The 24442-nt window shown below is 42.8% G+C and overlaps 1 protein-coding gene across 5 annotated transcripts in view; it reads left to right on the forward strand.

Moving 5' to 3' along the window:
• mfng (MFNG O-fucosylpeptide 3-beta-N-acetylglucosaminyltransferase) overlaps positions 1-15005 on the forward strand; it is a 35236-nt gene extending 20231 nt beyond the window's left edge. For 3 of the 5 annotated variants that reach the window (XM_040145275.1, XM_040145276.1, XM_040145274.1), the window contains exons 3-8: positions 531-633; positions 2092-2245; positions 9368-9453; positions 10601-10766; positions 10879-10964; positions 14365-15000. In XM_040145275.1, coding sequence (XP_040001209.1) covers positions 539-633; positions 2092-2245; positions 9368-9453; positions 10601-10766; positions 10879-10964; positions 14365-14416 — 639 coding nt within the window. In that variant the 5' untranslated portion in view covers positions 531-538 and the 3' untranslated portion in view covers positions 14417-15000. Of the gene's footprint in view, positions 1-530; positions 634-2091; positions 2246-9367; positions 9454-10600; positions 10767-10878; positions 10965-14364 lie in introns of all 5 variants that reach the window. The other 2 variants (XM_040145273.1, XM_040145271.1) reach the window with 2 other exon arrangements.
• Positions 15006-24442: the final 9437 nt, after the last annotated feature.

Below are 24442 nucleotides of genomic sequence, written 5' to 3' on the forward strand. Positions count from 1 at the left end.
AAGAAATAATCGCATTTGGTTGTAATGTCCGGGTGTTCTTTCTTTGTTCCTTTCTTTCGTCCCTAAATGCCTTTTGAGTTCCTTAAAATCCCTCTATGGTCTCCCACTTCTTTCTGTTCCACACTCTTTTTTTCTCAGTCTCTCTCTCTTGCAGATTTTTGTTCTGTATTGCATTAATTCTTCCTTTGTTCCTTCTTTCCTTGGTTCTCTCGTCTTCTCTTCCCCCCTCTCTCTCCGCTACCTCCCATCTCTTCTCCATTTTCTCTCTCTCCATCTCATCTTTTTTTTAGCCGATTCTGCGTCTCACCCTCTCCTTCGATTGCATGAACTCTACTGCAATCACTTGCAAATGAACCAATTTCACACAGTCTTATTATACCGAGCTTTTTACTTAATTGGTTTGAAAATGTACTATACAAAAATCATCAATACCTACAGTATAATGACTTGGAACACCTTTGAAACTGAGAAACATCCAGTTGTATAAAACAAACATGCATCTCCGTCTGCCTCTCTCTCTTCCTGTCCAGGTTACAACATGGTGGTAACAGGCTGTCAGTCAGATCACAGCCAGCAGGCTCTGTCCTGCAAGATGTCTGCCGAATATGACGGCTTCATGGCCTCAGACAAAAGGTGAGACAGATTAAGGTCCGTCTATCATCCTGCCCACACTGGGTTTAGAGATCGGATTAAGATTACAGACTTTCAGTGATCACCGTGGGGAAATCGTGCTGTTGCAGCAGCAAATAGTGAAAGGAGAAATCAAAGATGTAAATCAGACTTGTTTTGACGGCATGGTTTTGGTTTTTGGATTCGTCCCGTTTGGATTTAACTCGCGATGCCTCTGGAGGCCCTCAAATTGTACACTGGACCATTTGTTGTTGATATTTGGTCATGTTTTTGGTTTGAGGAAAATACAGTGAAGCCCAACATCTTGTCTTCGTTGTACGACTAAGGCCGGGGAATGCTGCGTTGTTATTAAGATGACAGAGGAAATGGCAGAGCATTTCACTTTGGTTCCAAGCCCCCCTTTGTTATTTGGAGCGAACAGGAAAGTGAGGCTGCTTGGTTTGGAAAGAAGCCTTTCGGGTTGTTGGACAGCCTTCAGGATGGCAGAGGAGAGACAGGACAGCACTTCATTTTGGTGACGGCAGCTTTGTCATTTGGACTCTGATGCTGCAGTAAGAGTCTGTTTGCTTTGGAAAGAAGCTTTGACATCATGTCCAGTCATTAGGGTGGCAGAGGAAATCGAACAGCTTGATCACTCGGAGAGTAATACAGTGAGATCCATGCAATCCATCCAACAGTTGTGTTTCCCGGGATTGCAGGCCACCAACCAAACTTACAGCTTTCCATAGCAGCGTTCTTTTTTCAGCCCAACATATGCAACGACACAAGATGACACGAGAAATGTTGTGCTGAAGTGCAAGAAATAATCATACCAGAGTTTTACATATAGATAAACATGATTTCAAAAATGAATCCTTCACCTTGGGAAAACATACCTTACACAAAGTATTCAAAACTCAAGGTTTTCTCGAATTCCTTGATGTTTGACTCACTTGTTAAAGTTTCCAGCTTTAGGTGATGACACCTGAGCAAGTTACGGTCACTGTAAAAGGCCATGAGATGCAGTTGAACATTCCAGAAAAACACAGCAATGGACCTGGAGTTTGAAATACTATGTCACAGATCTAGGTAACATGTTTTTGTTGGATCTGAGCAATTATTTCCTGTCTTACCGCAGGCAAAAAAATTCACGCGCTGGTATAAAAACACCCAACACTGTCACGATAATGAAGCAGAAATTTGGGACTTTTTTAAGAGGCGCTGTTTATTGGGATGCCTCATCTTGCTCGGGTAATTTCTAAGTATTTGAGAATTGTTGTTGGATTAATTCTGTACAAGAACGAAAGCAACAAGGAGGAAAATGAGGTTTTTGACTTGGCTGTTTGCAGAAATCAATGGGTAGATTGGAAAGCGGCAGGAAAAATCTGGACCATTAACAAAAGCAAACTAACTAAAACAGTATTATATTGTATTTTAACTGCGTGTTTTTTTTTTTCTGTGCTCTTGTTCATTGCTCTTCAGGTGGTTTTGTCACGTGGATGATGATAACTATTTGAACCTGGAGGCCCTCCTCTCGCTGCTCTCGGCCTTCCCCCAGGAAGGCGACATCTATGTGGGCAGACCCAGCCTGGACAAGCCCATCACTGCTCATGAACTTCTGGAGGGAAACGCAACGGTACCATACCACAGTGTTTATCTCATTTAACCAACACGGGGCGCTTTAAGGAACATTTCAGACTGTGATTCTGAGAACGGCGTTGAATGTAATTTGGGAGGAAAAAATGCCCGCACACTGACAAAAACTAGAAGAGGCTCTTCAGATGCAGAAAAACTCAGGGATGCCAGATATAGAAATCACTGCTGCGCACAATAAGAGAGTAAAACATATTTTACTGGGGCGGGAATTCAGAGAAAAAAGAGGTTTACTCTACTACTCTGTCCTCAGTGTTTCCTCAGATCATTTTTTCTTGGCAGGATTGAAAAGCCATCCCATTGACACCACAGCACTCTATAACTCCCCCTGAAACCAAGACTGAACTTAATTTATGTGTGCTGATACCCCCTAAGGCAGGGTGACCCCTCTGAGGTACATTACTATCTTGGATGTGACTCCACAGATTAATTTTTTCTAGCTGTGCTGCCTTCTGCGATTCTTTATCTGCTTTTCCATCTCGAAACCCTTCCTTCTTCCGCCTTTCTTTTCACTGATTATCTATTTTCTTCCATCCCACCTAGACAGACCTGCCGTCAGTCAATCACTGATTCTCAGGAATCCCTCCGTTTCGTTATTTTTGTCTGTCCTGTGGCCACTTGTTTCTTTGCATCTTTCCTTCTTGACTTTTTCCTTTGTTTCCTTACCCCCCCCCCCCTTTCTCCTCTGCTCTTCTCCAATGCTGCACTGTGGAATTTAACAACCTCTTACACCAAACCAAAGTCCTTCCCTGCAGCCTGGTTTAACTGCTGCCACTTATAAGTACGCATCCCACTATTTTAAATTTCCAATTCTTTCAGCCTTTCTTCCTCAAAGAAAAACTCATCTTTTTAAAAGACCTTTGGTTGTATTATCGTGTCATTAGACACAGTTTTAGGAACAGACACAAGTGTTCAACAAATCACATTTAATGATCTTAACTGCTATTTAAATGCACCTGAAACGTCCAGTATAATCATTCATCGCTTTTACAAAAACGAGCTAAGTTTGGTATAGAACGGAGCCAGTCAGCTGGCTTCAGTGGGGGTGCTAACACGCTGTAGTACAATGTAGGATTGCCTGGCAAAAATGTTGGACCTGGTTCAGGTTTTACCGCAACACAAAGTCATTCAACAAAGCGTTACGTTGGCAAGTGACATACAGTTTATACAAGCGCACATTCCTGATGTTTTACTCTGCAACATGAATGCTCTATTTCTGTCAATCGTCATGTTGAAATATAAAATAATTGTCGCCCTGGTAACTTTCCAGAGTTATGCATTCCTGTCTGTGAGTATAAAAAAACTGTTGTGCAGTGTTTTGGCGTCTAATAAGCCTTTAAATCAGGGGTCATCAACCACATTTGTCCAAGGGCCAGAATTTTTCGAAAAGCAGACGCTGTGAGGTCTGACTTTCAAATAAAAAAAAAAAAAAAAAAAGATTGAGGCTTAATTAGCCTTTTATTGATATTTTTCACTTACTTACAAAATTAATGTTTTTTTTAAATAAGCCTATATCAGTGTGAACAGACTAACAACAAGGGAAAGCCATAATGATAATGACTTAGGCTCAACTTGAAAATGCTCTCGGACCTCTGCCAAGGAAGCAGTTCCCTGAGGAGTGACAGTTAAAATCTGTAAGTCTGGAAACGTAATTGCAGAAGGCAGGAAAGGTTAATCAACCCTACGCAGTTTTGATGCTATTATACAAATGTCCTGATTGGTTGGAGCAGGAAGAAAAGGTTTTATTTTTTTGGTAGTCAGGTGAGCAAAAATGTCACTCTCAAAGAGCCTAAAGCAGAAAGTGGACGTGGAAGACCGCAGCTTAAATGTAGAATCGACTGATAATTGCGCCTTCATCATGCCAACTTTCAGTTAATCTGAACCTGTGGGCCTAATTTGCAATGAATCCATCACTGTTGCAAAACAGTATAATCTTGGGCGTCACTATTAAAGAAGGCATGCAACTCTCAGAGAGTCGTACTCTGAGCAGTCAGAGGCCCGTCGCAGAAAAATGACCACCTGGAAAGCCCGACATTCCCGTGCCAGCGGAATTATTAACCGAACTTTAACTGAACAAGTGAGGGAAACAAGTGCATCTCTTCAGGCTGTCTGGGTTCTGCCCAAACAGAACAAACCAACGACCGCTGCTGAGGTTTTTAAGGAGTAAATGGTCGCTTTTTTGGAGGAACTCGCCACCGACAAGTCTATGGACAAGGATAATCGCCTCTGTTTAGCAAATTCCTCGGTCTGCTTCACGTACCACGCAGTGTGTCCACATCCAGGCAGAGAACGTCCAGTGACTTGTACTTAATGAGGTAAAGGAAGCTCAGCACATGTATCCCTGGCTATTGATGAGTTCACTGACAACACTGACATTTTCCAGTTGTCTGTTTCTGTCGGATATTTCGATGGGGAAGATCTCAAAGAAGAGCTGTTGGGTTTTGATTCCGTCGGAAAGTAATACCACTGGTGAAATGATCTTTGGAAAGCTGGAGGCGCTATTTAAAAAGCCCGGCTCGTCATTAGAAAAAGTCAACCTCATCGTCACAGAGGGTGCTCCCGCCGGGGTCGGCTAAAACGGGTCCGGTGAGCGGAGTTAACAACGTTGCTCCCAAAACGAATGCACTTCGCCGTCTCATTCACCAAGGCGCGCTGTGGGCCAAACTAGGTGGGGATCTGAAAGAGGTTATGGAAAAAACGATGATGATTAACTTCATCAGAAGGAATTCAACTAGGCAGTATCACCTGTTCCGCAAATTTGTGTCTGGAATCTGAAGCCACTCGCGATGAACACTGGGAGTGCTTCGTTGAACTCAGAGGATTTTTTGAAGCAAAGTAAATCAAAAGGAGCAGCTGACCACCTGCACGTCATGCAAGACAAAGAATACATCTGTAACATTGCATTTTTAGCAGACATACTTTCCCGTTTGAGTGCACTCAATCTGCAGCAGGGGAAAGAAAAATCTGTGCTGGATATGCTGGAAAAGCTTGAGGCCTTTGGGGACAGGCTTGATCTATCCCAAGCAGATTTGTTGTCAGGGAGGCCGCTGCACTTCAACACACCGAAGGCCGTGGGTGTGAGCAACGTCAAGAATATGAAGAAACTCATCATGTAGCTGAAGGCAAATTTCTCTGCCAGATTTGACGGCTCTGCCGTTTCCAGGGATGTCGTTGAATCTGTGTGCGACCCATTCCCGATCAGCCCAGGTGGAGAATCCTCCGGTAATGTGGAGAAGGTGATGCTGTTGGAGGAAGCAGCAATTCAAAGCGACCTTGTTGACATCCAGGCCTCTAGCGAAATGAAAAAGCTGCTCTCCGTGGTGCTGAAAGAATACGGCACACTGGAGACGTTGGCTATGTGTGCGCTCAACGTGTACTGGGGGGGGCAGGGTGTCAACCTATACGTATGAATCCGCGTTATCAAAAATGAACACTATCAAGAGGCATGGGAGGAACCAATCTTCGGTGGGCCGCTTGTGAATAAGCCTAACAGCTGTCGAGCCTGATGTTAAGAAGGTGGTGTCAGAGGGGAAATGTAATTTCCGGTGAAGTGTCTAGTGAAATGTCTAGTTGAACGACTACATATGTATCCATTCAGACCTCATTCAATTTCTTCTCTGTACTGTAAGCTGTGAAATATATCTACAACCATAATTCACGACTGAAAGAAGAAGGAATATGAATAAAAACAACCCTAGTTTTCCTACTTTATACTTCTCATGTAGCATAACCAAGACTATTATTGTTCGTTGAACAGACCAGCTGTTGTTTATCTCTGAGGTGAGTCTCCTTGGTGGACACATCTGGCCATGTTTCTATTGAGAATTTAAGTTAATATAAACTTTAATATAGGTGGTTTACATAATTGCTTCATCCTCTTAAGTTTCTCTTCTCTTGTTCTTCCTTTCTTGCCTGTTTCTCTCCTTCCTCCTTCTGTCTGTCAGTCCATTGTTCCTTCCTTTGTTTTTCTTTCCTTTTTCGATGCTCTGCTGCTCTACTGAGGACACTAATGAACTGAAAAAACAAAGCCGAGGTCTCTCCTATTGGTTTTGTGCCAAAACGCAGCCCAGCCAGGTTAGCCACTGCCATGCAGAATCCATACTTTACATTCTCTTTCATTTTCACTCTCATCACTGCTGAAGGGGAGGGGGAGAGGATGCAGTTGGGGATAGGTAGAATGTACGTGCAGTAGGTATGTATGGATGGATGGATGTGTGGAGATGGAGATGCAGGGAACGTTTAGCTTTATGTGTTTGGTTCACATGGGAAGGATTTTCAGACCCAGTTGGATCAATGAGTGATTAGTGTCTTGTTGGGATATTGATTGGTGGTAAAACACAAACACACACACACACACACACACACACAGACACACACACACACGGGACAAAAACACACACAGTGAGGAAGACTCCCTAGGGGAAGGAGGTTGTCAACCTGCAGGAGGTCCATAGTTTGTTTTTGGAACACACATGCAGCCATTCACGTTTGTGTGTGTGTGTGTGTGTGTGTGTGTGTGTGTGTGTGTGTGTGTGTGTGTGTGTGTGTGTGTGTGTGTGTGTGTGTGTGTATACAAGCATGTCAGTGTGTGTATGTGTGTCATTGAGTTCACATGCTTTACAGTAGGATTAATGCTCCCATTGAGTTAAAGTGCATCATGACTCCAGCGAGCTTTCTGAATAGCATGTCATTCTCTCTCTCTCTCTCTCCTTTCTCCCTGCACTTTTCGATCTCTCTCACTCATTTATTGAAATGACTCCATCCATCCCCCATGTGTCACATTCTCTGCCCTGATTGCACCCATTTATGCTGAAAAATAGATCTTTGTCTTTGCTTCCTAACTCCTTTCCTGTCTCTTTCCTTCCTCCTCCTCTCTGTTCTTCCTTTCTTTTCATCATTTCCACCCTTTGTCGAGGTCGGTTGGGTGATGGAGAAAACAAACACCAATGTCAGGATCTTCTCCATCTCCTGTTTTCATTTTCTCACATTCTCCTGCCTATCTTTTTTGATTTCCTGTCACTATTTTGAGGCTGGGAGGAAGAGAGAAGGAAGGAGGAAGAAAAAGAAGGGAATGGAAAAAAGGGAAAAGAAAAGGGTAGACAGGGAAAATACTTTACAATAAAACAAAAAGAAATAAATGGTAAGAAAGGGGGGAAGGAATGGGATGGAATGGGAAGAAAGAAGGAGAGGGGCAAACAACAATGAAGGAAATGGGAAAAGAAAAACGAAAGGAAATTATGAATATGATAAGAAGGGGGAGAGAGAGGGGAAAGTAGAAGTACTGAAAGGAAAGAAGGGGAAAGAAAGGAAAGGAAAGGAAAAGAAACAGGCAGAATGAAAGGTAAGTGAAAAGATGAGAAGTAAATGGAAGAAAGAAAGGTAAGAAATTCAAATAAAGAAAGTGGAAGGAAACGTGTGGAAAAGACCAACGGAAAAGAACAAAAGTGAAGGAAATCAAGGCAAGAAATATACAGTAAATTAAAAGGACGGTACAGCAAACACACACCGTCGACTAATTTGTTGTGTAATTACAGCCAGCTCTGTAAATTAAAATCCTAATTTGACTGCTGCAACCAGCAAACAAACAAAACACCAGAAAGATACAGTTCTTCCTTTAAAAAAAAAAAAAATCACCTACACGGTTTATACTGCAGGAGGTAATAAATGCAGCATCTACCTGAGAGTTAGCAGATAAAGACATGCAATTCATAGCAGACTGGTTTGGAAAAGCCCGAGCAATCAATACACATCTGAAGGGAAACCAGAGAGGAGAGGGAAAGCTATTACAGGCATTGTTTGTGTGTCAGAGGAAAAGGCACTGCATCAGTATGCTAAATATCCCCAATTTTCCTGAGTGTGTGTGCGTGCGTGTGTGTGTTTCTATACTTTTGTGAATTCAGATTTTGTGTATTTTGTATTTTAGGGGTTTATCTCTTTATTCTTATATGACAATGGTGACTCATAATACCGTCAGCGTGTTTTTGTCTGTACCTTTTTTTGCTGCGGGTGTGTGTTTCGATGTGTGTACGAGGGGTGAACAGGACCCGAAGGCCAAAAGATCCATCCATCCGTCCATTAGCAACACCGCCTCTCCCTTTGAGGGTCGCAGCCATTTGGCGCGAGGCGGGGGTACACCCTGGACAGGTCGCCGGTTTGTCACGGGGGCCCACACTTAGAGACAAAACAACCGGTCACGCTCACATTCACACCTTTGGGCAATTTAGGGCCGCCAGCTAACCTAACCCTCAAGTCTCTGGACTCCGGGAGGAGACCCGAGTAACCGGAGGAGGGAGGACATGCAACCTCCACACAAAAAGGCCCCGGTCGAACCGGGGTTCGAACCCAGAACCTTCTTTCTGTGAGGCGAACTTTAAACCATAATGACACTATTATAATATGCCATTCTTCATACTTTGTTCATCTTTTAAAAGGAAATGAAGGGGTTTTTGGGCATAGCCTATACGTTGAAACAGCATCTAAGCTCGAAGGCTGGAGGTGCAGTGTCCGACTGACGTTTGCGGGCCGTAGTTGCGCTTTCAACTTCTGTGGTGCACTGTGACTGCAGCGCTGGTGCACAATGTTTCTTCCCCCTTCTTCGACAAGCCCACATGTAGTGCTGGTTATATACTGTTAGCGATTTAAGACGTCTGGCACTTTTTTTTACATTTAACATTTGGGAGGGACCCATTGGGTTAGTATTTCACTTTAGCAAGCGTCCGCTCAGAGAGAGGACGCTAGTTAGCCTAGCTGGCCAGTGTTGAGACTGATACCCATTAGACATTCTCATCAGCAGCTCTTGCACACTCGTGGCGAGTGCTTAGGTCACGCGATGATGGTACCAAGCAACGGCTATCAACCACAGGAAGTTACCACGGCAGGAATAATTTTGCAGCATGAAGTTGCAGCATAAGTGCTCTCATTGAAATTGATGATGAAGTTGCTTTATCTTTTGTGTAGTTTTTTGATTCATTGCAGTTGTTGATGGGTGGATTTCAGGCATGTTATGGGATGGGAATTTAGTTTGAAAACAATATTGGTTTCAGTTTCACGTGTTTGCATTTATGTATTTGTTAATATCTGTGTGCGCGTGTGTGTCGTCACTCAGAGGGAGGTGCGGTTCTGGTTTGCTACAGGAGGAGCGGGTTTCTGTCTGAGTCGGCGGCTGGCGGAGAAGATGGCTCCGTGGGCCAGGTATTTATGAACTGATACTCCCTGCACGTACGTGTGTGTGTGTGTGTGTGTGTGTGTGTGTGTGTGTGTGTGTGTGTGTGTGTGTGTGTACTTTGTCTTTGACAAAATGTCCAGTTGAGTGCAAATAAAGAGAAAAAAAAGTGAGACAGTTAAAATTGTGTAATACTAATTCAATATCAAATAACGCTAAATCCGTTTTTGCATGTTTTAGCCCGATTACCACGAATTTCATTCACTTAACAATTTCCAAAATATAGCAAAGGTTCTCATTTAATTATATGCTAAGTTTTTGAGAAAGACTTAGTTCCTATTCTTCTGGCAGCTACTATTGTTAGTTCATGCCATGAAAATCAAATTGAAGAGTGAAGCTTGCTTGAAATACAATAGGTAATCTATCACACTAAACACTTTATTACTTATTTTGATAAACTAATGTTGTAGTTGTTGAGTAATACAGCTAAGAGTATGTTTTGAAAACGATCGTGTAATTGTTGGATGCTGTTTAGTTTAAGATTTGAGAGCCCAAAAAAACGAAAAACCATTCCTTAGCTTTGGTGTCAGAAAAACAAACAGGAAAAAAAAGAAAAACCAATTAGCAAACAGATGTCACACAAGAGATAAAGCTAATTTCAATTTTTGGCTAGCAAACAGAAGGATGCACCGTCTCTTTCATCAACTGCATCAACCAGCAGCATAACTTTGGCCAAACATTAAGGCTGACTAAACGTTCACGGTGATGAATCATCAATCTAAAGTAAGTTTCAGGTACCTGCAAGTTTATATTTATGCTGCACTCAAAGAACTGAGACTAATGGCCGCCCGGGGCTAGAAGGAAGCGAATCGATCTCAATATTTACGGTGCTCTTTGGCAAAGGTCAGCTGTAAAGTACCAACAATGCATAGTTAATTGGCCAAAACATGCAAAATCATCAACCCTTTTAGGTTGAAAGTTAGGCAGTGTTATAGTTTCATAGTTTTACTGAAAACAAATTCCCCAAATAACCAGAAAAGAATATCATTGTGATCTGTAGATATATCAAGAAAGCAAGTCTTTGGTCAGCTGTACTTTGTCAGATATAAATCTACAGTAATTAATATGGATGTGTTTTTGTTTTTTGTTTTTAAAAAAAAAATGTGTGTATTCCAGTGGTTCCCAGTTCGAGAAGACTTCGGCGACCATCCGTCTCCCTGACGACTGTACGGTGGGCTTTATCGTGGAGAAGAGGCTGGGCATCTCTATGGTCCACTGTCCTTTATTCCACTCCCACCTGGAGAACCTGCTGCTCATCAGCCACAGAAGCATCCCACACCAGGTAGTGATCCACCCCCACACACACACACACACACACATGCGCACACACAAATGCATGCAGATGCACTTCTTCTTATGGTTGCGTGTGTGCGTCCGTGTTCTCTCCACTGCAGGTGACACTGAGCTATGGGATGTTTGAGAACAAGATGAACAGCATCGAGGTGAAAGGAGGCTTCTCTAAAGAGGAGGACCCCTCCAGGTTAGTCAGTCCACCGACTCAGTGCTTCTCCTATTCGCGGCACACGGCCGCTGAAGTTTCGCGTGGTTCATCATCATTCATAACGAAACGTAGCCCCCGCAACCTGCGCTTCCCTCGCTGCGCGCAGCAGTGACCGAGTCCAGCGTGAAACGGAGGGGAACCTACCACACGCGCGCAAAAACGAATACATGGGCGCGCAGTGATGCCAACGTTTAGCAGTGCAACACAGGCTGTTCTCTCAGGAGAAGCAGCATTCGGTGGCAAGGGCAAGGACAAGTCCTCTACCTCTCTCTTTTACGTGGCTAACTCCTTTGGCAAAGGCAAAGGAACAGGACTGAGTTTAACAAAGTGAATGTTTCCGAATGTCCATGGCGACGTGATTGTTACAAGCTAAGCCAAACGGTTGCCAGTTCATCCCGTGAGGCTGCGCATTGGCGCCGCCGTGCAGCCTATTCCGTACACTGCCATGGTACCTGCCCGCGTCTCATTAATCACTCAGGGTGGGCGTCTGACCAGGCAGACAGTATGGACGGTTGGCAACCCATGCGATCACATGTGAATAAAACTCTTTCCTTTTGTTTGTGCACGGTTACGCACACAAAAATTTGTGCTCGAGCCATTTTTGAGAAATTAAATGTTAAGATTTTTAAGCATGGGCCTGTTATGTCAGCACCCCATTCACGCCCAAATGACTCCAAAGAGGTCTCCTTCGTTTGTAGATCGTAAAACAGACGTCTATGCCTCATCATTTCTCAAATTACCACAATTTATTTATCTGACGTGGAACGTTCATAACTTGAGGATTAATGAAGCAGAAATGTTTGTGACTTGTGTTTTAGGAAATTAAATGATGAATCCGTTTTGATACGAAGCTATGAAATAAACCTGGGGAAATGGAATGGAAATCTCCCTACATTTGTTACTTACAAGATGACCTCAAATGTAAGTGGGGCGAGGCTTGGCTTGAAAACCCTGCACTTTCTGGATGCTTCAGTCTATGAAAGTTTAAATCAACACTATGTTAACTCAAAGTGTTGGACAGACCCGCTGACTCTGACATTGTTTGTTACTTTGTTCCAAATCTTGAGACCTGTAATCAAGAAATCAAATATTTAGCACCGCTGCGTATTATTAATACATTTTTAAGACCGATTTACCTGCTCGTTGCATGAATAGTTCATCGTTCGATGACTGTTTGCTGTGGGCCACTTTGCCTCAAGAAACCCTCACCTCTCAGTTTTACCTCTGCAGCGATCCGACCTGAAGCCGCGGCACCCCCTTTTAGGTCCGGTTCGTCTTGTTCCCTGTTCACTCCGAGATAAAAGCAATTGGATGTAACAAAACGGAACAACGGATGCGTTTGTCTCTCGCAGTCCTCGCTGTCTTCGGCTGCAAGAACATATCGCCACAGATGTTCCACAGAGAGATCTTTCCATTTGTTTCCTTCCATTCATCTGCCTGTACAAACAAAGTTGGTCAGGTTTCTAAACAGAAACTTTTTCTTCCTGTTTTATTTTTTCTTTGTTTACCCAGGTATATTTGTGGGAAACAAGTTTGTGTTTTTTCCAAAGAAATCAGGGCACGAATCAATGTAGCGACACGAGAAATATGATTTGTGAACGGCATCATTAAACAGGTTCGGAGAAAGGACACATATATCTCGTCATATGAAAATGCAATGACAAATAAATAATGAGAAAAGGAACAAAGGTGTGTGGACGGTCTGGGAAAACAGTCAGGGCTGAGGATATATGAACAGACAAGGTCACTTTGATCACCAGATGTCACGAAACAGTCATTACTCTGGTGCTCTCACACCACAGTGCTAACATGGTTTCACGGTGCAGCAATTCTTGAGGGAGAAGGTGTAAGATATCTGCCGTCCCATAGCACAAAGTGGGGTCGATGAGAAGCTCTGGCCTTTGAAACTGTTAAGCAAGGATTTCCCCACCCTTTGCATCTTAGACCTTCTATATACAAACATTTAATGTCGCAAAGTCAAAACTAAGAATAATCGAAATGACAACAGAGAACATTCAGAAATGTTACAGGGGGATCCGCAATAGTGGGTTACGTGCCAGGGGTTTCTCATTCAAGTGCAATATTAAATGCAGCATGAGAAATAAACAAAACCAAAACATTTAAAACCAAACCAGAAACTGTGCTTGACACAGAATCTGCAAGACGTGGAGCCCAAAACACAAAACAGTTTATATACTAAAAGCAGATAAAACACTTTCCCTCAAGGCCAAAACTGCACAATTTATTCAAATCCTTAAAAAAAAAATTCCAGGATCCATACAACATACTAATCTCTTGTTCTCTGCTCTACTTTCTACTTTGCAATTTTCATTTAAAAAACTTTTAACAAGTTTTTGAGATTTCCTACTAACCAATAATAGACAATCAAATAGGAACAAAAAACATAATCTCCTTGCCGGAGGTAAAAAAAAAAATCATAAAAACACATAAACAGTCTGGTATTATGATGATACTGTCTGACATTTTCATTAGATGCTGCTGAATTATTTTTAGCCGCTTTAGCTTTCTCCTCTTTTGTAGTAGCGGGTCATCCGCCCCCGTGTTATCGCCGTCGCTACTGGCTCCCGACAGAGGATAATACAAAGTCACGGGTAACTCAATGTTCCCTCGGACACGCAGTGGACCCATCACCGACAGACCCTAAAGTTCATTCAACACAATATGTTGGCTTGGAAATGATTATTTGTCTTGCAATTTATCTGGAAGTCCTGCTGTCAAGGCTACTGAGGAGCTGATGCACCCGTGCAAGGGTCACTGCGAAGCTGATCGGTCAATGTGTACAAGTAGGACTGAGTAACTGTAAGGTTGAGTTTTTCCTTTATTGCAGATGTCTTGGCCAGGACTCTTTTTTTTTTTTCATTTCAGGGAGGCACTTTCCTGGCTGAATTAAGTTATGCTTATTTTTCGGTCTAACAAGACCTGTACTTCGGGATATCCCCGGTGGCCTAGGGGGGGTTGAGATGCCGACTGTGAAACTGCAATGATCCCGTGCTGAGTCTGGCCAGGGCCCTTTTGTTGCATCTCACCCCTTCTCCCTCTCTGCTCATTTCCTGTTACCTCTACACCCTCACTACCAGATAAAAAAAGGCAAAAACAAACACGAACTGGCAGCTTTTGCACAGCAACTTCTTTTTTCCCTTTTTGATTACGGCATAATGAAATGTGTTTTCACATAACCAACCAACCTCGTATACATGTACAGGTTGTGTAGGAGTAATATGCAAACAAATGTATTAATATCTAAACTGCATCAAACATGGGGGGTAAAGTATCCCAACCATCACTAACAGCGGCTGCCAAGAGTTCTCCGCACCAAACATCCCTCACAGTTATTACTCATCACCTCTGTCTTCCACAGGTTTAAGACTGTCCACTGCATGTTGTATCCGTTCACCAGCTGGTGTCCTTGAGCTCTTAAAAGACCTCCATGAACACATGGGACGAGACTGTCGACCCTGGCCGGATGAAGGGCTTTTCCTTGGAGTCACACTGTGAGTCTAAGCGCAGAGAAAAAAACCGACGGACTCGGTTTGGTGGAACACTGTCGGATGCAGATACCAGAACTGGGGAGGCAGACAGTGTGGGTGAAGCCTTGGACAGTCGCTCTTAGTCCTGCTCTGTCTGCTCATAAGGCTGATCTGATGGACACTTATCTGCCCAGAACACAGGTTACACAGAGAGTCTCGTCTATGACGTGAAAAAGGCCTTCTCTTCTTCACCTCTGTGTCACAAACAGACTGTTGCATGAGGGAAATGGTGAATTTCTGGAGTGAAGCACTTGAGACAAGGCACAACTTGTACTTTTTACTGAAACTTCATCAGCTTGTTTTGTTGACAAATGGCATAAAAATGAAATGAAATTGTTCGTATTTTGAAATTTTACACAGATTTCTGTGCATTATGTTTTAATTAAAGTTTGATCTATCCTGTGTTCACTTTATTATTTCTTTATAATCATTGAATTGTCAACATTTTTGAAGTTGCTGATGATTAAAACGCACTGCACCTGAATTGGCCGGAATTATCTTCAGGTGGTGCCGAGGTTGAAGCTGCTGAGTTTATTTTAGTGTTTTATTGATTGAGCGTGTCCGGACTTCTCTGTGTGTGTGTCTGTGTGTGTCTGTGTGTTTGTGTGTGTGTTATTGTGAAGGGGATGGTGTCCTTGTGCCTGAAGTCTGCACACAACGAACCATTCTGACCCACATCTCTCTCCTTATCCAAACCTTCTGTCCTCCCTCCCTGGTTTTTCTTGCGCTCCACCTTCTTCCCCTCCACCCTTCCATCTGTCGACTTCTCTCCTCCCTCCTCCCTCTGTCCCTCTGTTTACTCAGTCTTATCCACAATAGCTGTGCCTGCTTCTTCAAGGCCATGGCTGAAAGTAAAATAACCTTCCGGTCATCCCAGTCCCCTCATTTCTTTTTTACCTTAAATTTAAACAACAACAACAACAACAACAACAAACTACGACGAGCATGAAGAAGGTCAGAGCTGATGTGCCTGAAACCTGCTTGTCGCCACATCAGGGAAAAAAAAAAACGAGAAAGAAAAAAAAGAGGCTCACAATTGCAGGGAAATCTCACCGTGCTTGACAGATCAGCTTCAGAAGGAGAAAACAAATTTCACAATGACACACACGCAGTCAGATGTTAGCGCGGCAACAGGAGGCAGAGGCCGCGAGCAGAGTACCTGCAGAGAGATGACACTATGCTGCCGGCGGCCCACAGGTTGCTTGCTTGCTATGAATGGAGATGCGATGAATACAGATACGCCGCCGAATACGTCTGGGGCTGACCTTGTGTGAAGTGGACGAAAAGTGGTTGTGAATGCGCGGGGATGGCTGCGCGGCCCTGACACGTGTGAGAATACCGAGGCCCATAATGCGGAGTTAATGACACAAGTATCCGAATGCAGGCTGAAGGTTTACTGCAAACGCAAAGTCAATTTAATGCCGTGGTTCGAAAATCAGCTCTCTTTATATTCCTACTTTCAAAGTATTTCTGGTAAAAGTAAGATGATAAACAGTGTTTAGAAGACGTGCGGCCAATAAAGATTCTTTTCGCTTGTGTTGCACGTGCTGCGAGGAACGTCAGCATTTGGAGGATTTATTCATATCTCACGGGCTTTACACAACCGTTCGTCGCCGCTACCATGTTCACCAGCTTGCTGACATTTACTAATGAGCCCTGAACACAGAGCACAGATGTGGCCGATGGGAATGTCACTGGTTTCGCTGGTATTCGGTTATAAGCCTGATCAATGGATTAAAAAAAAATAATAATTTGACCTGCTGATGGCAGTGAATAGTTCACCAGAGATCACCAGAGATACTACAGTTCATCCTGAGGCCGACGTGTATGAGTTTTTGAGACATTTCAATCTTAAACAAACATGTCAGCCTCATGGTGGCGCTAGAGGAAAAATCAGGGGGATCACCAAGCTCATTAGGATACATCCTCATTGAGTTATTCCCAGTTTGTTCATTTATTTACTTACTCGAACACAGTTTTTTTTATAATGTCTTAATTGCTTCTTTAATATTGGCGGTGGTGGAGTATCATACTTTTTAGCATGTTTGAGTCCATTAGGGATACAGCGACCTTGGCAGGGTTAGTGCTGTACCAAAATGAGGTTGGATGTGATGTTTTTTTTTTGTTTTTGTTTTTGTTTTTCTGTCGCCTTCCATCAGGCAATGGAGAAAAAGCCTGAAATCTCTCATAGAGGGTTTTTTTGTTGCCCTTTCTGAAAAGGTGGAACCTTTTACTGTGGTATTTTAAGCCCAAATGCCACTATGGACAGAAGAACTCAACAACAAACCTCCTAACACAAAACCTAACATATTAATGTTACGGCTAATACGTTAGCATATAATTCCTTGTTTAAATATCTGGCAGACACGGAGGAACCTTATCATTGATCTGGAGTGTTGCTGTTGACCAGATGAATGTAAGTATTATCCATTATTCAGTCCCTCAGCTCCTGTGAAAAACATCTCATTAGCCGCTATACGTTTCGCTTTCTTTCTTCCTTCACCAACACGTTCGCTAACTCCGTCTTATTTGCCACTTGGTGACGGGCAGATAGCGTAGCGCGGGTTTTATCAGAGGACGCGTTTCTGGCCGATTGCCATTCCAAAGCTTCCAGGTGTGCTGAAGTCACAATGTGCAACTCACTTGCTTCATGAAATTGTTTCTGTAAAAATGGACGAATGATGAAGTTCATAGCTGGAGGTAATACGTGTCAAGGTTGTTTGTGGTGCTTTTATGACCTTTTAGCCCTTGAAAAAAAAACAGAAATCTTGCCGGTAGCATTTCACCTCTTTTTGCACACTGGAACTTTAAGTGGGCTCCTGTTTTTAAATTTTGATCTGATTCTGATTACTTCAGTTCATACACGTGAATGGCAGTGAAATATGTGCATGCGTTGTAATGCGTTTAATTCAGTTTGAACACTATTAGAACTCCCAGTAATGGGCAGGGAACCCATATGTGCATGTTTTAGTTCACCATCTTTAATACACTCTTACAAAACACTGGCTTCTTGCTTTCACTTTGATTTTGCTGGTTATTATTTTTTGATTTTTTGCTTAACTTTATTTTTTTACCTCAAGAAATCGTTCAAGGGAGACCTGGCCCAGACTGGAATATGAAAACTTGCCTACACGACAATACAAAAACAGTCAAATGGACAAAACAATGCTAAAAAAGACAACAAAAGCCCCAAAAGAACCAACAACAGAGACAATTACCATGGAATCATTGTAACAGTCTAACATACGACCAGAGTTATCAGCTTCTAAAATTAAATTTCTGGAGATGAAGCGCCTTGAAATAGTCAATCAATATCAGCGTTTTAAAAATCTGATAAATGCATGTGTTGTTTGGAAACCAAGGGTTGACAGGGTGGCTAATCATTGTTAGGCCCCTTATTATGAGATAAGAGGATAAGTTAATTAACTCTTAATCTCAAGATAACAAACCATTTTTTTGTGTGATTGCGACTTAAATAGTTTTCTCGATATAACATGTTTTTATTAGTTGATATTTTTCTGTATTGCATTTACTTTTTGATGTGATGCCCCAAATATTTTTGGGGGAAGTGAAATTAGCAGTAAAAATAATGGAAAATCTAGAATAGAACAGACGCTTCTTGAAATGAAGCTTCTTGGCTGTTATCACCTCTGCGTAAGCAAGAAGGTCGTGCTTTCAGCCGTTTGTCTTTTTTGTTTGTCTCTTAGCAGGATATTGACGGAAAGAGAACAAAGACGAATGCACAGGGAAAACGTCCAAGCTGCAGATTCTCCGGAAAATCTAAACATAATGGAAAAAAGGGTGAGGGCTGATAGAGGCCGAAAGTGTTGTCAGCACTAGTCTTGTCTTTACAGTAACATTTAATAATGAACCTGGTGACTTATGGATACTAATCCAGCAAAAGGTTCAGTCGTCCATACTGTGCCTTTAAAGACTTGAGGGTCATTTGATATACACTGCGCATGTACATCTTGCATTTGGATTTGTACAAGCAGGGAGCTTGTCTTGTCCGAGTGTGTGAAAATTCGGTTCCTGCAACCGCCTCCCCCTGTGTTTGTCTGTGTCCCTTGCACAATAAATTTGTGACCCCAGCTGTCCATAAACAGGTCTGACTGTGGCAGCAGAGGACCAGGTCAACTGGAGGCAAAGTGTTACGGCTGTCAGAGGGACGCTCTGCCTCGTCTCCTCTGTCCATCCCAATAAACCGACAGGGCCTTGCAAAGGACAGCTGTGCAGAAAGGGATGCCCGGGAATAATAAAATGATGGAGGAGGTGAGAGGCAGGCAGATTTTAGTCTACAATCAAGAAAAAAAATAATGAGAATGTCGATAACCCTGAAGTTTTACATTACTGCGAGGGGACTCAATTGACTGACTGACTAGTTAGGGGAAGGCCCCCTTCCAGTCTCAATATGACAACGCCCCTATGCGCAAAGCCAGGTCCATAAAGAAATAGTTTTCACGGTGTGTTGTGGAAGAACTTGATTGGCGTGCCCCAGTCAAGGCCTCGTCTGGCCTGACCTCAACCCCATCCAACACCTTTGAGATGAAATAGAACATCAACTGCGAGCCAGACCTCATCGCCCCGCGTTAGTGCCCGACCTCACTAATTCTCTTCATACCAGAGCACACAACCAAAACCTTAAAAATATTCCATTCAATTCAGTTGCATTAACATAGCGCCAAATCATAACAGAGGTTATCTCAGGGCACTTTTCATATAGAGCAGGTCTAGACCGTACTCTTTATAGTTGTATGGCATCTCGCTACCTTCAAAGCAGTCTCAACATCCAACAGTGTGATAAATCCTTATGTCCATATTCATTGCAGGGGTCTAATGATCACGAATGGTCCATTTGGTAATGGTAAATAATCTGGAACGACGTGTCTGCATCTGATGATTTTGCATCATACTGATAGAATTTATGTGGAATATGTTTCCAAAATAACAAACTGTTTAAGTAATGGAAGATTTTACCTGGTTTGATAGGTGTTGTAGTATCTCTAAGAGTGGAGTTTTGTTTTTTTTTTTGACTTGGAAGCTGAAGACCAGACTTCGGGAAGCACCGAACATGTAAAGATTTTTAGAGAGATTATCTTCATCTGTCTTCGTGTCTCTGTCAGTTCTGCTTTCTATCCCATTCGAAGAAGCTGCATTGATGAGAATGTCAAATGTTGGCAATTCTGCAACCATATGAACTGTTTGTGTGCTGTATCAGCCTTTCTGCTGTCTGCATGTCTCTTCTCTGTCTATCTCGTTTCTTCTTTGGTCTAAATCTTCTATCCTCAGCCTCCTATCTCTTGTGATTCCTCAACGTCACTCTCTTTATTTCTCCATTTCCCTCCGCAAGTTTTCTTTAATCCGATTTCGGCTTTTGTTTTCAGCCTCAGTTGTTCCGTCGCTCACCATCCCGCCGCCTCTTTCCCTCCATATCTCCGCTTTAATATCGCTCTTATCCTGCATGTGCTGAAATTAATGGAGAGACGTCAGGCATAGCAGATCTTACTGGGCTGCCAGCCATGATTTCTTCTTTGTTTGTCCTCGTGTGTTTGTGCGACAGAGGACAGATTTGCACAGGTGGAAAGAGATGTGAAAACTTCTTTACTGATACTCATGTTTGCCAACTGTGAACATCTTAGCAAGTTAGGGATTCAGGTGAAAATATAATGACTCAAATCACTGCTAATATACTCAGCAAAGTTGACCGACTTTGATAATGTTAGATTCTCAGTAAAAGTTTGGAGAAATAGTTCGAAATTTTGGAAAATGCACTCGTTTGTTTACTTGCCAAGATTTAAATGAAAAGCGTGATACCAACCTCGTGTCTGTATGGTAAATATGAAGCCAGTTAGCTTAGTTTAGCATAAAGACTGGCAACAGGGGGAAACAGCTAGCCTCCGTCTAAAGCTGGCAGAAGTCCTCCGCCCGGCAACTCTAAAGCTCAGTAAAACTCTGGCAGTGTTGTGGTCACCGTGAGGTCCTAGTCTATACAGTCATTTAAACTAACCAGATGCTGGCGGTACCTTAATATTTATCGTAACATGACATGACACTGGTATTGATTGTCTCATTTAACTCAAGTTAATAAGCCTCTTTCCCTAGTCGCAGATAATGCAGAAAGGAGAGAATTTGAAAAACAAAGGCATTGAATGTAATCCAGGGTACGGCAGAATCGTTCATTGCCAGCAACTGATCTGGCCAAGAGTTGGCCTTGTAAATAGCCGTATCTGGTCGTTATCTGCACTAGATAATATAGACTTAGCACGGTTGATAGCAATAATCCTCAGCATAAGTTTAAGCCAATGTTGGCCTTAGCATTATTTTAGGCCCTACAGGTCACATTTTGCTTCGGGGCTCCCCATCCAATCACTTCATCATCTTACAAAACCATTGACAGCTCAACAGATACGCAATGGATGTGGCTTTAAAACAAAATGTCTCCTATATTAATTTTTGTATCAGTTCAAAACAATATAACAATTATAGCATGACACACAATAGTTTGTCTCAAGTCAGTTTAGTCGACAAAAACTCCAACAACTGGATCAAATGGGTCAAAAGCATATTACGAAGATCTACTCTCCGGCCCACAACTCCCCTATTACATTCGAAACCTGCCCGCAAGTGCCAAAAATCAGCCCTTGTTTAAGCCCCCGTATGATGAATAAATCCTAAAATATACAAAAATCTGCCTACATCAAAAAAAAGTCTTAGGTTTTCGAAGTTACATGACTGACCATAACAGTAAACTAGGCCTCTGCTAACTAGTGGAACACTTTCACAAACATTTTGAATTATAAATAAGTGTGAAAGTGAAATCTCCCAGTGCTACTGCACTGAAAAAATAACCACAGCAGGAGCAGAAAACTTACAGTGTAACGCTTGCAAAAAGTAAATCAGGCATGCACAATGCAACAAGGACCAAATATAAAATCCACAGTTCTCTCGGCCTGATAAACAAATGAAGATGCTGCTTTGACAGAAAAAAAATTAAGGGAATGTGGAGTTGAGACTGAGAGAGAGAGAGAGAGAGAGAGAGAGAGAGAGAGAGAGATCAAAAAGCAGATAGTCGCTGTGTCCCAAATCAGGAGTTGGGTCCTTCGAATTCTGCATTTCTGGACCAAATATGTCATAATGTGTCAACAAGACCTGCCCTATTTCAGAGGATCTAGTAGATGTGGCAAAAAAAAAAAAAAAAAGTGCAGCCTTCTTTTGCCTGAATTGATGAAACAAACATTATACATAATTCACTGTGTCCTGGCAAAACTGTTTAATGGCTCATTCAGGTCTTCCTGTGAATTTTACGTCACACTGTTTTTTGTATTTATTGATGTAGTCACCGGTAAACTCCGTAACACTTGAACTAGACTGACGAAAAAGCCACTGTAAGGCGCCTTTTTTGGAGGTGGCGCGACATAGATACATTTACCGTTATCTTCCAGTCGCCTGTCATCTGAGTGGAATGTCACCGAGGCAATTATGGAACCTGTCACAGTTTACCACCCCTGGGTACACTTCTTATACAAACTAGGAAAAAATGACAGAAGTAGTTCTGCAAAGAGCAAACAAAAATGTAGCGTTTCAACCTTTCTCTCAGGGTCCACCTCTGTTGGCCACATCCCTGAAAGATCCCACCTCTATACTGGGATGTGCTCTTGGAAAGGAATATTACCGCATTTAACATCGCTCACCCCCTGTTTGGTAAAACTTGACTTGCTGCTCATCTAATTAACGGGGATGTGAGGCGAGAGTGCTTAAGCTCGGTGTTTAGCCCCGGCTCGAGAACGGGAGGAGGTCTTTCGCAGCGCAATAATTATCGATAAGAAGCAAAAGCTACACCTGTGAAAAAGACGACGCGGGTGAAGGTGCAAGCCTGGAAAGAGGTTTGACTTGGGAAATGAAGCCAAGTCCCTGAGACAGATGGCCTGGGGCGCCGGCATAATTCTCCCTCCATTATGAAACCACCACGAAGAAAAAACTCCAGCTGTGAATGGCACCGAGCGTACCACCAGCAACCACCAAGAGGCAGCAGCCTGCCAACAAACACCCACTAATGAATGGAAAGGCTCGAATCAGGGGCGCGGGGAGTGTGGATGGCAGAGCGCGCGGCCCCAGTGCGGTGCATGAAAGGGGCTCGTACGTGCTCGTCTGCATTATCAAACTGTCACGGTGAGCTCCTGCGTGATCTGTGGATTGGATATATTCAGAGGCTGATCAACAGTGACGGTTGGGAAATGGAGGGATTGGATTTTCTAGAAATTTCTCAGGCGGCTCTGTTGGAAATGAGCGGGGTGGGGCGGTCGGGGGACAGCAAGGTGGAGAGCAAAGGAAACACAGTCATGCGGAACAATGGAAAAATGGCAAGAGGGAAGTAATCACAAGGCTTAAAATAATGAGAACAAAGGTAAACAGAGAGGCAAGAAAGAAACAGAGTGGATAAAGAGCGAGACAAGATGGGAGTAAAGGCAGCAGAGAGAACTAAAGACAAAATAGAGAGGAAGAGAAGTAGGTCTCTTCTTCTTTCCTACAATTACTGTTTGCATGTTATGTCAATCTGGGCTCTCCTTTCCATTAAAACCAACTGGAGAAGACGTGTCAAGCCGTGTTTTGACTTGTGTGTGTGTGTGTGTGCGCTCATATTGCATGTGTCCTCTCCCAACCTCGTTTGGCGCTGAGAGACATGCGAGTATTCAGCAACCGAGCCAATTTCAGATTCCATTTTGGCTCAACTTAGTCCGGGAGCGGGAGAGTCCAATATAAAACACTCAGACTCTTCTGGATTTCACAGGATTAGTCTCTCTGCTCGTGTTTTTGCTCTGGCAGCTCCTACCGGAGTGGTGCTCGACCAGGAGTGCTTAAGGTACACTGTAATGCCGGCAGCAGCTCTCACTCAAGATTAGATGGGAAAGTTTCTAAATCTTCATGTAATTTAAGAAAAGACTACTTTAACCAGTTGAACTTTAATTCTCTCAATATTTTTTTTACTACGTTTTTTCTTTTTTTTGACATGGCCACATATGAACAAAACAATATACTTTATATTATGTACCTACTTGTTCCAAATATTGACGTCAATGTAGATAATTATAACAAGAAAACAAGACTCGGTTAAAATTTTATTGTAAGGTTTGAACAGTTTCACTGGAGGGCTTTGTGATCTTTTCCAGCAGCACTCTTCTGCTTTGGGTTCATACAGTTAAGACACAACCACAGATGGAAGCTTCCAGTCCAACCACAGGTTTGAACTGGTCCGAGCAGCTCCACTTCAGGGTCTTTCTTAAAATCACCCAAACTGTGATTTTTTTTTAGCAAAATGTCTTTGGTTTCATTACATGTATTTGTCAGGGACTGTGTACGAACGAGTCTAAGAGTCTATAGCCATGCTAGCGACTTTGTGAGGCCCACCTCCCCTGGACTTAAAAACCGGACTAAGGTGTTGTCTATATCACCAAAACTGCTCCTTTCCACCAAAGACACGAGGGAGGACTTTGACTCAGCCAAGATTATCCATTAATTTACAGTTAAGCAGATAAGGTTCGAACAAAAGACTGACACGAAGAGTAAATGTCGCATTCCTCTTCATCTCTTTTATGAGCTTTTTATTAGCCTTTAACGGCTACACTCACGTTACACTTCCATCCTATGACTATTCAATCTGTTTTGTATTTGCAACAACTAACATATTCAGGCATGTGTTTCCCGAGTCCTCTCGTGGCCAAACGAGACGGTGGTGTGCTTGTGTTTTGTGCCGTCGTCCTATTTTGTTCATTACACTACTAGACTGCAGACTGAAGCATCACTCTCATTCATTGGTCATGAGCTCGTGATAGCTCTGCTCAGTCTTTATTGCCCGCATCATATTGTTTTTTGAGGTCATGGCTCCGATGGGGTTGACTGCAGGCCTATTTC

The sequence above is a fragment of the Xiphias gladius genome, chromosome 15 (genome assembly GCF_016859285.1).
Source record: "Xiphias gladius isolate SHS-SW01 ecotype Sanya breed wild chromosome 15, ASM1685928v1, whole genome shotgun sequence".
In the NCBI taxonomy this organism is placed as follows: Eukaryota; Metazoa; Chordata; class Actinopteri; order Istiophoriformes; family Xiphiidae; genus Xiphias; species Xiphias gladius.